We start from the raw sequence: 15559 nt of genomic DNA, 5'->3' as shown, positions 1-15559 counted from the left end.
TATGCTACCATTTGATAAAAGTAATTAACAAAGTTTCTTCCCTGCCTACAAGGAAGATTTTCAGGATTAGATTCATACTTGAAAAATTTTGCCTCACCTTCTAGTAAAATTAGTGCACTAGAGGGCTTGCTATTTACAGCAGATCAAATCTGAATTAGAGCCCATATGACTATTATTTTAAAACTCGGTGGGAAATCCTCAGAATATAGTTTTTTTATTTTGTTTTATTTGTTTGTTTTTTGTTTTTTCAAGTTTCTGTTTTTTTTCTGCCTCTTTGCTATAGAAGAGGGACAAAGAGCTTACCAAGATGACCACAGGCAAAACCTACTTGTAGCTGCAGCACTTGCACATTCAAGCTATATGCTTTCCTTTGAAATTTTTTTGCCTGTGATGTAAACCTTATCAGACCTTTATGCTTTCTAGAAGGTAAACTCTGCGTGAACTAAGGAAGTGAAATATTGTCAAATCATTCTGTGTACTGCTTTTTACAGTGATACGAGAAAAAATATTTTGATTGCTAGAAACTACCAAGATAAAATATTTTGTCAAGGACATAAAAGCATTTGTACATATTAATCAACACCACCACTGTTGATAAATAAATCTTCCTTGTTAGTGTCTCTGAGATGCTTATTAAAGGTAAGTATGCTGTTTCACATATTTCATTGAAGGTTTAGACACAGTTGGTATCGGAACAAAATCTGATTTGAATTGGCAGTCTGTGTTTGACCCTTTCAGGCCAACAATTATTAACCTCTATTCTGACAACCAAGAAAAATAATGGTTATGTCCGAGTCCTGTTATGTTGCATTAAAATCAATAGCTGTAAATAGTGATTCCTACAGTTTTAGCTGACCTATCTCAATTAGATATACCTATAGCATTTCTTAAGCCTTGTAGTTTGTTTTAAAAGTAGATTGTTTTTTTAACAATGTTGTTTCTTCTGGTTGTTTAGATTACGTTTTTAATGTACAAAAAAAAAAAAAAAAGAAAGAAATTTAGAATGAAGAAAAATGTTATGGTTCAACCATCCACTCAAAAATAAGACTCAGTTTTCAAAATAAATTCAGTTGTCTTTCTCTCAGTGGTGGGGAGAAAGCAAAAAAGCTTTTACATGATATGAAAAAGAGAATAATTGCAAAGCTGACTAAATAGAGACAGCCACAAACCTTTCCAGTCTCACTTGTTTTTGATCTTGACATCCCTCTTATCATTTCTCCACCCCCAGTACAAGCCTATGTTCTGTACTGTTGTGTATCGGTCAATCAAAAATTTCCAGCTCATTTTTGACCTTGTCTTCATGTTGGTTATCTTCACAGTCCTTAAGAAAAGGACTGTGAAAGAAGTGTGGGAGTACCATCCTGTTAATAAGGAATCCAAAGTGGATCTCCCACACAGCCCTTTGATAAATGTATTTTTGAGTTTGGATACTGACCTATGTTAATACTGGATGCTATTAGATGAAATACGTTAAACACTTATCCGTACAGTTTTCTGTGGGTGGGTTTGGAGTGTTTTTCCTTAACATACTGTTAAGCATTGTTCATTGGCATATATCTAGCAGTGTACTAAAAGAAGGAAATGCTGTAACAATTTATTGTGCCTATTTTTTTCATCTGGGATAGAGAGAGGTGATCAAAGGCTGTTTGTTACTATGCTTTTAACATCTTTTAAACCTTATAATTGAAGAGCTGGAGAACTAACAAATGGTGACTGTGATGCCAAATGAGGGCAAGAAAGAACAGGATGGAAATCTGCTGAAGTTGGAGCTTATTTTGAAATTCAGATTCTATGAAAACATTTTGTTAGCCTTTTAAGATTGATTTGGCTAGCTGTTTTCTATTTACATGCACCAAATTTCTTTTCAAATTTTTGAAGTAGCCTAATTATGAGAAATACAGTAGTCTCTGTAGTATCACTGGCTTTTCTCAATACCTGCTCTGCTATCTCTGCTAGTGTAGACTTGGTTTCAGAGCTTTGACTTCTCTGCTCAGCCATGACCAAAGCCTGGACCTAATCTTGAGTGACTTGATTTTGTTCAGTGGCACACTGGTACGACTGGAAAAAAAAGGAGAATCTACATTAGGCTCTCTCAAGTGGAACTTGTAATGACTGATCTGAAGAGAAGCTGCTGAAATCACAATGCCATGCTTGCAGCTCCACTTTAAAGTAATGATGTCCTAGCATGTAAGAATGAAGCTAAGAGGGAGGGCTTTTTCAGTTCATATAATTTAAAAGAGAAAATAAATAATTTTTGAATAAAGTCATGAGGTTATTGCTTAGAACTGTGCATGGTTAAAAGCAGATACAAATTAAGAGGCTTTAATAAATACGTAGTATACAAAGATAGATAAAGTGTATAGTAAATGATATGAATGAATTTAAGTTTAAGCTATAGAAATAAAATTAAATAGAAATAAATATAAACACAAATGGAGTCTGTATGTGGTTTCCAAATGGTGATGTTTTTGCATAAATGAAATTTTTGTAACGAAAAGAGAGAACGTAAGCTGGGAAACCTAAGAAGAATTTTCCAAGCTATGTTTCTACATTTTAGTTCACCATATTTTCTAAGCAAATATATGCTTATTTCATTAGCATTACAAGCTTATTCATAGAAGCCACATGATATCTCTTCAGTTTAAAGATATAATAGATTTGTTGGCTTTATTCATATCATAAAAAGAACCGACAGTAAGTGAAAGTATATATATGTAAATGCATACATTTACCTAGCAGACTTCTCTTAGAGTATTTCTTAAAGGAAAAAAGCATTTTAAAAAAGATAGGTATATTCATGAATTAAAGCAGTAAATAGTAGTCATGGTGCATATTATCACTCTGAAAGCTTAGCAAAATGGTGACAGTGTGGACCTTGATTGATTCTTCTTACATTCATCATTGATTTTTTTTAGAAATTCTTCCTCCAAAGAGGTGTGTGTGTGTGTATATACATATATATATATTCATACACATAGGTAAGTTAACCGTAAGTGTTGCCTTTTTGTTTATTTCCTTGGAAACTACAACAGATAGAGCAAAATGGAAACAAAATATAATGTAAAATCGATGGGAAGGTTTGACCTCTATTGCCATACCACCAACATTTGCCCTGATGTCATGGGCCAATATAATAAAATAAGGGGCGTTATTTTCAGAGCATTCATTGTTTATGTATCTTCACATACAACTGTGAAAACTGTTATTCCTGCCTTGACTTAAACTGCCTCAATTTTTTCTTTTTGACAGCTGTGGTCAATAGATGTTGACCAAAAGCTGTCAAATTTCTTGAGAAATGATGAAACTTTTTTTTTTCTTCAGACGAGAGTTATTTGTCTTCTATTTTGGGAAATCCTTCCCATTAAATTGACAGTCTTCAAACAAATTTTTAGCTTTAATTGCTTGAAATTGTATGAATACACAAACTAAAGCGCCCCTCTCTAGGATAACAAAAGTAAAATTAACTAGGATATTCAGAAATGTCTCCTTTGCTGATTGATTGCAGTTCTGTATTTAAGTCAGTTCTATGAGGGCAATGTTGGGCATTTCAGAGGATAATGGAGAAAAGCAATCTTTGCTCCATACAATGTGCAAAAGAGTGAGAATAATATGGAAAAAGATGGTTGTTAAAGATTCTAACTTGAAATGCTTTAAGCTGAAATTCCCACACTTTAATTTTTCCTTCATATTTGAAGGAATGACAAAACAGTAATTCTTCACATATGAAGAGTGTTGAGATTTATTTGTTTGTTTACTTATTTATTGCTTCCTAATTTTTTTTCTAGCTCCATTTTTGATCTGGAAATGAAATACGTGATAGACATTAAAAAAAAAAAAAAAGAAAAAAAAAAAGCATATCAGCTTATCAAGTCCTATGGCCTTGATATATAGGATATATGTGATCTCTGTAAAAAGTTTTTCTCCAGATCTACATTTTTAGTTTATGGAGTGAATTGAATGGATGAGTAATCTATAGGAATTGTCATTACTCCCTCATTAAAGCTGCTGCAAATGTATCTCACCAACACCTGCTCACACTGCAGACTGTGGGAGGTAGTGCCACTGTAACGTTGACAAGGAAAATATAGCATGGCCTCTAAGAAAATCTACATGGTAGCTGCAGATGGCGGAGACTTTTCTCCTTCCTTCTTTTTGAGAGAGTGCATGTCAGACCTAGTGGGCTCTCAAACAGAACTTGAGTTGATAACGGATTTAACCCATCCTTTTCAGTCTATTGTTGAATGAAATAGTGAGAATTATACATGATTCAAATTTAAAAGCCCAATGTTGCAAATTCTTACTCAAAATCATTTTGTGTCATCATTCCTGAACATAAAAGCTTTTTTCCATGTCCTGTAGCAATCCATACTATTTTGGAAAATGTATCTACTGTGGTGTACAAGTGTCACATCACAAAAAATTCCTCCAGTGGAAATAGGTGTATGAGGAATACAGGATTTATTTTCTGGAGAACCACTACAGAAGGAAAGTCTGTCACCACAAGACTGCACTGAGGAGGGATACTCGCCACCTCACTTGACTATCAACCACATATAAGAAACCCGTATCAACTTTATGGTATTTAAATTAATTCAAAGGCAAGATGAATCCTCTGAAATTTAGAATTAGTACAGCCAGACATTTCTGTTGTAATCTCTTCATAGTTTCATTTATTTCCATGAAATACATGGAGGGGTTACATACTGTCTGCATAGCATTTTCATGTTCGTTGTTAAATATTCAGGATGTATCTGCCTTAGGGACAATAGGATGTGGGATTCATCTCATTACCAATGCCAAATATAATCAGAAGGCAACTTGCTGCTTTAATTTTTTGAGTACTTATAGGTATTGTTGTAGTTAAAGATATCACGTGATCATTTAGAAAAAAAAGGGGACTAGTTGTTTTTCCTCTAGTATATCTACCCATTGGCAATGAGTAGTTAGGATTAAAAGCTCCTTTTAGCCCAAGGCTATAATGAATATTCAGGAAAAAATGAATCTGTACTGCTGTTTGGGGAAGTAAAAAGACAACCTCTGTAACATTAAAATCTCCTGTGCCTTTGGAATAAACAAGCAATATTTGATTAAGAACAGGAAGACAGAAAACACACTGATGTTCATCTCATACCAAAAGAGAGTACATATGACATTAAATTACCAACAGATTCCTGTAGATACAGTGCATGAATCAGTATTATGTCTTAGCTGACAGTAACTTCATAAAGTTTCATTTAGACGGTTAAAAAACAAACAAAAATAAAGGTGCAGCAGGTAAATTAAGGGTGGTAGCAATAGATGTTCAAGTCCATCAAAGTATTTGGTCATTCCGGATTAACACAAGCAGCAAAACTGTGGTACAAATTCTATATCAATTGCACTGCATAATCATTAATAACAAAACTTAAAAACCTAAATATGTATAATAGAAGCGTTAAAAAAGGGACTAGCTTAAGCAGAATAATGTTTTAGTTGATTGCTGATTTGCAAATGAAAATGCCCAATTGTTTTTACAGCTCATAGCTGCACATATAGCTGATTTTACGTATCAAGCCATTTAGAAAATGCTTCTTAACTTTGCAGGCTTCACAAATCATTTTTATCATGATAAAAGTTACAGGCATTGTCATAAAGTTGAATTGGAGTAAAAAAAAAAAAAGAAGTATTTATAGTTATTTATATTGCATTTGCAGTGACATAAGTATTTTTAGGGGAGATTTTTGTAACCTAATTTATGTGCCTCAGGGTCCATTTCCTTACAAGTTATATTCTCATCCTTTGAATGTTTTATAAATCCAGTCTCTGCTAAGAATGATTAAATGGACTTTGTAAATTGGCCTGAATCAGCAAAATATGTAAGTAAATTTAAGTCTGTATATGACCGCTTTAAAACTAGTGATTGGTATCAGGTTATTTACCTTGTTAATTTTGCACCTGAGTTTAAAACTGTACTGAATATAATAAAAATAAAAATTCCTAGAAAAGTTAAATTTAGAACTGCATTTCAAATTGGGATAATTTTTTAGTCAATTATTGCACTTAGAAGTAAATTCTGTCTTTTTGATCACTTAAATCTTTCTCAAAAGCTGTCTTCTAGTGTGAACTCTACAAATCCCTCTCTGTCCAAAGATGAACTCTTAAGGACTGGCTACACTGTCTTAGATAGGGTGGAAAATGGGCTAATGTGAACTGAAGAGGTCTGTTAATGAGTTATTGTTGAATGCAGATTAAAATAACTAAAATTTTAAAGTGTTAATGTGTGTTGGAATAAGATTTTATATGACAGCACTACAGCCATCATGAAGTCAGCATAAGGAGTTATGCAGTGTCAACATTATTGTGGGGTTTTCTGAGGAGAATTATTTACATAAGGAATATACAATTCACATCTTCTAGAGGGTCTCTCATTTCTGCATTGAGCCTCAAGAAATCTTAAAAGAGAAATTAAAGTCAAAGATGCAACTACTTTCATACTGCCAGTGCAGTGTTCATCCATATTTCATCGAAGCTCATGAGTAGGGAGATGACCATTTCTATTGGAATGGCTCTGCTAAGTCAAGATTTTACTATTCACATCCAGCACTGTGTACTCTCTTGAATGTAGCCTGTATGTTATGTTTGCATTTTACTGCTGATGTGGAATGACAAAAACAGCAAGAGAACGTTACCTGTGTGTTCACTAAACTGAAAAGATTCTTGATCTGCACTGGATTGTTTTAAGCTAAACTTCATTTAGCTTTATCCCATTTTCATAACAATGCAGCTTTCTGAATTTTTACAATATCCAAATGGGAGAGAATTTTTCTTTTATGACAGACCTAATTATCTGTGAGAGTGATAAAGATTTAGCAAATGTAAATAATTGCTGCAATACCAATTAACCTACCCACAGGTTATACTTGTAGTAAATCTTGTAACAGTTCTTTTTCTTGAATCAGATTGTGCATCATGTTCTACATGCTTTAGTGCTGCAAATTTTAAGATATTTGTTGAAAAACATTAATAGGCAACAGGGGAGAAAAAAAAAAAGTGAAAAACAAAAAACAGCAGCACACACCCTAATAATATTGGAGAATAATTGAGCCAGAATGTGTGCCAGAATCACAGTGTCAGTTTCACTGTGGTGTTTTCATTGCAGAGGATAGCAGAGGATAGATTACTGTCTGCATGGTACCCATAAGTGAATCAAATGCCTGGAAGTCATAAAAAGCAAACAACTGATTTTGATTTTGTGCTCTAAAAGAGCAGATTTTGATCTTTCATTTACATTTTGGATGTCCCGAGTTAGTCTGCCTGGTCAGAAAAGAGTCCAGAAATGCTGAATTACATTCTGATAGCCTTTCAACCTTGACTCATCCTTATTGTTCTGATCAAGGCACAATCAGCCAATACTCAGAATTGCATTATTTGACATGATTGTGATTATTTTCATCTCACCTTACGTAAAGTAAGCCATTAAAGTTGAATAGTAATATTTAAAATATATGGATAAGGACACTCTCTTTCTCTCCAAAATATATTGTTCCCAACTCTGGCAAGGGAACATTTTGTGATGTTGTTGTCTTGTGCAAAAAAAGGAAATTTTCTTCTTTTCATGGGCTAACCTTTCTGTAATGAATATGCAGTTACTAGATGTGTCTTAAATAAGCTAACTAGTGAGATGATGTTTGGTCCCGACGTGTAATTTCAGAAAATCACAGTACAGCCTCTTATAGCAGTGTTTTCTATTGCCTTGATATACCTTTTGTTCATATTACTTTTAATTATGTTCTATATTTATCTGACCTATTTGAACAGGATCCAGAGCTGGTGCGGAACATCTGTCGCTGGGTTAGACAAGCTGTTCAGATTCCTTTCTTTGCCAAGCTGACCCCAAATGTCACTGATATTGTGAATATTGCAATGGCTGCACAGGAAGGTAACTGACTCCACTGCACAAGCTGTGCAGATTTACTAATCTGCTGGATGTGGAGGGGACATGGGAGACTTGCAGAAATAATAACAGATAACAGAATTAAATACGAAAACAATTTATTTGACGTTTAGATGAATACTGTGATCAAATGTTTCTTAATTTTGTTCACGTTTTATTATAGAATACAGTGATATATAAAGAGAATTATATTAGATTAACATTAAAACATAATTTTGTTTGCTCACTCATATTTCTATTATTGTTTTCATATGTGTTTACCACACCACTGAACTTTCCCTTATTCTTATGTTTAGTAGTAAAAATAGTGTGTCCTGAGAAATGAGATGCAACATTTGAGGGCATATATATTTTTTTCCTTCCTTACAGCTTAAAATACAGCAGGGTAGGAAATTAATTTAAAAGTAGGTTTATTAATCCATCTCTTAGAAATAGTCATTCTTTATCTGTTGAGTATTTCTCACAGTAAGAACATAGAATAAGGGCTGCCTGGTCAATAAAGAGCTGCTGTTGGCAGCTTGGAGGGGGTGCCCTCAGTGTTGGGGTACCTTCCAGTGTCAAACAGCCACTGTAGTAGATTACAACTCACACAGCTGAACTGCAGAGATCTGCCTGTCTCCCCCTATTTCCTTGGTGCAGTCTTGTAACCTTAACACCTCTTTCAACTGATGCAGCCTGCTGAAAAGCTAACGTTAAATTTGTCAGCTCTGGACTGGTTTTAAGGACACTTCTGCGCATCCCTGTACAGTTTGTTGCTTTCTGTCTTCAGCTGTTTATTTGAAATTCTAGTTATTTTACAGTTTCACCGTTTTTCTGTTGTATTTTTTTCCTCTCTTGTTCTTATACTCATTATTTAACAAAAAGTGACTGACCTTCTCTTTCACAGGTGGCGCAGATGGTGTTACAGCCACCAACACAGTGTCAGGACTGATGGGACTGAAAGCAGACGGCACACCTTGGCCAGCAGTTGGTGCAGGACTGAGGACCACATATGGTGGCGTGTCAGGTAGGTGTTGCCCTTTTTGATGCATACTGCTTCCTTGGAGGCTTTCAGAACATCAGGAGGTCCTTGTAGTGGGCTAGAATATCATGTCTGCAGTCGCACCGAGTCCTTAAAGCTCACTGCTGGTCAATGTTTCTAATAGTCATGACAGATGGAACAGATTAAGTGTGAAGGCTCTTGTGTTGCCCTTTCCTTAATGGTAAAAACGCTGCATCAGAATACTGTGATAGGGTCACTGGAGAGGGAGCAAAATCTCTTCTCTTGTGACCCTTGCTTTTCCTCAAATTTTTCATTCTGTCACAATTGTCAAGCCCCGCGTTAGACAGAGGCTAATGAAAGGGCATTGTAGGAGGAAATATCAACAATCCAAATGCAGTGTATATTTCATAGCCCGAACTCTGGCTTATCCTCCTGCCTTCCCACTGAATGCACCTCTTCAAAGTAGATTATTTCATCCTCTTCCTACTGTGGGAAAAATGATATATCGTATTAGGCAAATATATGCATTTTCTGTAGTTTATTCCTTGAAATATATATTCAGAACTTGCATAGACTGTATTTCCAAATCTGCTTCACAGTTTAATTTTAAAACCAGCAACAAAACTCTTACACTCCAGTTCAGTGCTTTTGCACACTAATGAATTAATCTATTGACCCTATGCACTCTGTTGCTGTGACAACATGAACTTGGCCCTGCAAAGACAATACTGTGAACTTCTTGACTTCACTGGTATGGAGATTAGTCTCCTTGGTGATAGAGGTAGCAGTAAATAAATGTAACAGAAGTAATAGTGTCCTCATGATTGTCAAACATTATTTTATCAGGCCCGCCTCTCACTGCACCCCAAAAACATAATCAGAAAAAATCAAACAGGCAAAAAAAAGGCTTTATTTTATGCAACTGATGTTATCCTTAGAGAACCATAAGAAATGCAGCAAAAGACACCGTTTAAACAAACTTTAATTCAGACAAGTATGTTCATTGTAAAATTGCTTTATTGCCTTAGATAACTGCATGGAATTTGGAATTTTTTAGAGAATGCTAAAAGGCAAGAGACAGATAACAATCAGAAAAAAAAATGTTATACCTATTGCATAATGATTATTTCACAGTGACAGTCCAATAAGATGTTATAATTTTAATATTATGCAAAGTGGGAGGAAAAGGGGAACAAGGAAAGAATGGCTACAGCCCATTTCAATTTCTCTAGCCTGCCATGTTGACAGGAAAAGAATAAAGGAGGTCACAGTGGGTGCTGTGCATTAAAAATTAATAAAAGAACTATTGCAGTAGTATTTTATATAAGTAAGACCATTCACATTTTCTCATTTAAGTTGCAATTTCTGAATAATCCTTCCAACCATAAGTCTGTCTAATAAAATCTATAAGATGGCTGCCGTATGAAATGTGTGTCTCATGTCATGAATTTAAAACATGCATGTAGTGTAAGTTATAGTGGTACCTGGATGCTCAGCATTTCCATGTTTTGTAATTCTGTTATAAATGAGACTCAAGGAAAAGTTCTCCATTTCTTTTATTTATATAATGTGTGGGTGCTTGTATGTAAGTATAGAAATGTATTTTTCTTCCTGAAGTTTTGCACATATCAAAGGAAATAGAAGGTGACTTTTTGGAATGCACTATTACCTATGATGCAAATCTGATGCATATTTAAAAAATATGAAAAACATTGGAAGTGCTGTTTTCAAAGAGTGTACAGTTGCAGACAAATAAATAAAGGTTTCTTGCTGGTTCTTACTGATTGACATCAGTAGGTTCCAATCCCACAACTCATTGTGCGAAAGAAAGCCACATAGCCAATAAATTCAATAGATGCTGCACACACATCGCTGTATTTCCTGCTCAGTGATCAGGTATAATAGTATACAAATTTTCAAAACTAGGACAGCAATTTTAAATCAGGAGAGCTAGCATGCTTGTGAGAAGGCAAAAAATGGGAAAGCACTGGCCTTGTCAGAGCAAGGGGCGGGCGACCATGGTCCTGAGCTCTGTCCCTGGCCATGGCCTGCAGGCAGATGCTTGACCTTTTGCTGCGCCATTCTCCTGTCAGCTAAATGGCAGTAACACCACCTACGTGCCTACAGTCTCCCCAGAGAGTGCCTTGTGCTCCTCACACAAAAGTCGCTTTCCCATTTTCGTTTGTTTAAACTTGTTGTTCTATTTTGTTCCACTGTATTGTCTGATATAGTGAATGAGCTTTTGTTGTTTGTTTCAAATAATTCCTCTCAAGATATAATTCATTTTTAAGTGAAAGTCAGTGTAGTGAAAGTCAATGTTGTTACAGAAGTGATAAGTTTGGGATTTTTTTGCATGTTCTTCCAAAGCACGGCTGTTTTATGTTTTCCAGTGAGCAAAAATCTAGAGCAGATACAGAGCACAGCCAAGTTGTGTCTTGCTTTCTGGATTTTTTCCAATTGCATGGATTCTCTTTCTCTTCTGGCCTAGAGCTGGCCCCTACGTGGCAGGGACCTACAGCACAGGAGCTGATGAGGTGAGGTCCTGCACCTACAGGGCTGTTGCACTGCCAGTGCAGTGTGGTATGGCTGCAAGAGATGGCAGCCTTCTCATGAGGGCACCTGTCGGGGTCTGGAAACCCACCGCAGCTTGCAGCTGGTTGCCCTTGGGGTCACTTGGTTGTGAGGAATGGTTCATAATGGACTTTTGGTGCTGGATTGAGCTGGATTTATTTTTTTTTTTTAAAAGAAGTTTATCTTGTGTTTCCCCACTATCTTTATATATGACTTGTAGGAAACTCCCCAACTCCCCAAAAAAGTCAGAGGCTTTTAAAGGCCATCTAGCTCAATTCCCCTGCAATTAACAGGGTTGCTGACAGCTTCATCAGGTTCCTCAGAGCCCCATTCAGCCTGACCTTGAATGTCTGTAGGGACAGGGCACCCACCATCTCTCCCATCTGGGCAACCTGTGCCAGTGCTTCACCATGGACACTGCAGTGGAAGTGGCAGCAGGTGGCCAATGGAATGCTTGAGGTTACCCTCAGCTCCCAGTGCGAAGGCCAACGTTCTACGCTCAGACACAGGGCAGTAGACTGGCTGCTGCCCACTGGCTGAAGGATTCTGCTGACAGCCTGAAGCAGGCTGCTGGGAGGGATGAGCAACATGGTGGCCAGCGCTGCCAGGGACCCGGCAGCGGGGCTGTGTAGTGTTTGTGGAAGCTGGGCACTTAGAGGACAGCTGTTCTTCACCATGTCATCAATTCACAATGGCCACACATTTCTTAATACAGTGCGGCTTACCCTCTCCAGGTGAGTGTAACACTCTAGTGAGTTTGATGAAGGTTTCCATAGAAGTGCAAATAATGAAAGTCTGTTAATCTCCTTGCCTGGCAGCAGCCTGACATTTTGACTTGCAGTCTTCCCTACTTTCCACTGTTTAAAAACGTGCTCATAGATGGTGATGTACTGAACAAAGATTTTCCATGTGCGCCTTCCCCTTGTCCTCTTTGCTCTTCATCAGCTGCATTTGAGGCAGCAGTGCAGGAAGGTTGTTGTTCTTCTTCCTAGAACAGATCACCCCTGCAAAGGGATTGGCTTTTTAAGTGACAGGTTGTTTATTGTGGTTTGTCCAACATTAATAAAAACTAAAAAAACAGTTAGATTCTGAATTGTCTTTGGGAAAAGATTCATTTATCTGTTTTTTTTTTTTTTTTTTTTTTAAGTTCTAGCATAAGTATTTCAAAGATGCGTAGACTTAATGAGATTAGTTAAAAACCCCATTAATTTAAAGTTGTCACAATTAGTGTTTGCCTCCCGGCCAGTGCTCAGGAAGTGACCTTCCTGTTCTGATATAATTCGATCAGCTGAAAATTACTAAACTGTGAGAAGCACGGCTGTTTCCTCCATCCTACCCTGCTGTGTGGTGGGTGGTTTTGACAGGGAGGATTTCAGTATCCCAGGTGAGCGTTTGGCCACTGGACTGTAGAATTAGTCTCTCTCTATCTCCCCCTCTTCCCTGCAAATATTGAATTATTAATACAAAGTGAAACAGCTCTCACAGGATACGCAGTATCTGTAGCAAAGCCTGCTGACCTGTATGACTGTGTGATTTGGGAGACCGAGTTTTAAATCCCTGATGTGAGTCCCACCCGGGTCTCCTGGACACAAGGTTTATCCCTGACTATTGAACATGGTGAAATCTCCTGTGTTTTTCTGCACTTTCTACCTCTCTTCTGGTGCCAGAAAATCTTTGCAGGGAAAAAAAGTCGCAGTAAATTTGACGAATTTGTATTTTCTGAAGAAAATTCTTTTCTAATTGGCACCACAGAGCTTCAGCTGAGCCCAAGGGCTACTGTAGCCCTTCTCATTTTTGTGGACCTGTTACATGAGAGGACAATGCAGTTAAAGGGGCCAGGTGTTCATCCTTTTTTTTATAGGTTTCCAGGAAGTACTCCTTACTGAAAAAGTGAAAATGTCCTGATAAAGCCTCCAAAACATAGCTATGGAAATAAGCCCTTGGAATGAAAGAAAAACATTGCAATTAAGATATGGCTCCCTAGACTGTATTACTATCATACCTGCAGAAGTAGAGGCATCATTTGATTTCCATTAAGGAGCTTTTACAATTGACCCAGCAGTATTTCAGGTTTGAGAATATATAATACATTAGATTCTTCTATGCATGCAGTACAGAGTATTCATTTCTTAAAAAGAAGCTAATACTGTTATTTATCCTCACAATGAATAATGATCACCGTCTCTGAAAGAGTTTATTTCATCGGTATAAATATATATAATTCTGAAAATGTGTTTTGTAGGTACTAGAGTAGGATGCCAGGTTTCCCAGAGAAATGCTAACATACTGTCAGCAGCTACATGCTTTCCTAACATTTATTTCCTTTAAATTTATTTTAATTTTAGAAAGCTTTTTTTTGTGAGCACTCGTACCGTACTTCCATATTACAGATATGTTTTATATCACACATCACATTGCAGCACTATAGGATATTTATTCCAAGCAAAATAGAGCTTCTGTGTGAATTTCCATGTTTTTTTGTTCTTCTTTGTCGCGTGTTTGTTTCTTTGTTTTTGTCTGGAATCCAGATCCTTAGGGAATAAATTTATAAAACCATAGACTGGACTTAGCAAAAAACTTAGGTTAAAAGCATATCTCTCTGCTGTGCACTCACTACGTATCCTATTAATGCTTTGTTGCAAAAATGTTGCAGGATTTTACAGTAATAGTTGAAACACTTCATGCCTGTGTGCTGTTACAGATTTATCCAATTATTATGTGCTGTAGCATTTTGACATTATTTGCATGGATATATGGTGCAGCATATTAATGTGTGCATGTTTGTATGTTTTCCAAAACAAGAGAGATTCAGAAAGTTGTGGTTCTATTCTCATAGCTGACCCCAAGAGAGGTCAGAAAGAATATAGCTGGCTAGCAGATTCTGTAATTAAATGGGGGAGAGTATAATTGTTGAAAATCAGCAGAGGTGGTTAATTTCACTTACCTTTGAAGTATTAGTGAAGCTGTCTCTTAAAAACAAACAAACAAAAAAAAAAAAACCTCACACACAAAAATACTATCAGACAGCATTTGTGACTTTTAAGGGAATATTTTCAGGTGTTATTTCATAAATTATATACATTATATGAATAATTGACATTATTAATAGGAGCATATATTATAATCTGAAATGTATGATCGAAACTGAAAGAGGTAAATTTAATAATATAATAGTAATAGCTGCCTTTTAAAAGAAAAGTGGGGAAAAAAAACAATAACCAAGAGTATTCACTGTCATAATCACAGTTCTCTCAGTGACTGCTCTGTTGATTTTGGTCATTACCAGAGAATGAAAAGCTGCCCATCATTGGAAATAAAACAAAATATATATATGCATATGCACTTCTGTTTAGTGTAAATATTTACTGAGAGTTAAATGCTATTTATATTAACATATATTTATAAAACAGTTTAGATGGGAACAAGAAAACAAGTATACATCATAGTACGATTTTAATTTTGGTTTATTATTTCTTTTAAATGTAGCTCAGCCATTAAAAGCCCTTATTTGCATATATTATGTCAGTATTCATAAAGAGTCTTCTGTTTTCTGTGGTGTCCTTGCAGCGGTCTGATTTCTCTTAGAGTTCTGCCGTCACTGGTCTGTGTAGAAGAGATCAGAGCCCTAATAATAGATTTTTGACAGGGAGCTCGCCTGCTACCTGCCCTACACAAATCCTCACTGTTCATGTTTGCTTCATGGCAACAAAGCAGACAGAAGGAAAATGCCAAGTGCTGAGTTTGAGGTACAGCCCTGCCATAGCTTGACATTTCAGCAGAATAGCAGTTTATGAGATGCATAATTTTTCATCTGGGACTCAGCTGCCATTTTCATAGAAGCTTGCAGCTCATTGACTGACTGGAAGTAGGGCAAAGGTTTACAGCGTAGATCAAGGTCTACATCCTTCCATGGCTATTTATAAATAAGTATTATTTTCCAGATAGGGTCAGAGAACTAGGCACATTTTCTTTGCATTTAGTATTTTTGAGCTAATTTTTTTCCTACAAAGAAAACACTTTACACTTCTAGCACAGGTGCCATTTGTAGCTGATTAAAAATGATCGTAATTGAT

General features: G+C 36.3%; 1 protein-coding gene across 1 annotated transcript in view; it reads left to right on the top strand.

The window, feature by feature from the left end:
* Positions 1-15559, top strand: part of DPYD (dihydropyrimidine dehydrogenase) — a gene marked incomplete at both ends in the record, with an annotated part of 315748 nt that overhangs the window by 221056 nt on the left and 79133 nt on the right. The window contains 2 exons of the mRNA XM_079535506.1: positions 7798-7918; positions 8820-8939. Of these exons, the coding sequence (XP_079391632.1) occupies positions 7798-7918; positions 8820-8939 (241 nt within the window). The remainder of the gene's footprint in view (positions 1-7797; positions 7919-8819; positions 8940-15559) is intronic.

The sequence above is a fragment of the Tetrao urogallus genome (assembly GCF_951394365.1).
Source record: "Tetrao urogallus genome assembly, chromosome: 5".
Classification (NCBI taxonomy): domain Eukaryota; kingdom Metazoa; phylum Chordata; class Aves; order Galliformes; family Phasianidae; genus Tetrao; species Tetrao urogallus.
This window is presented reverse-complemented; position numbering and strand designations above follow the sequence as displayed.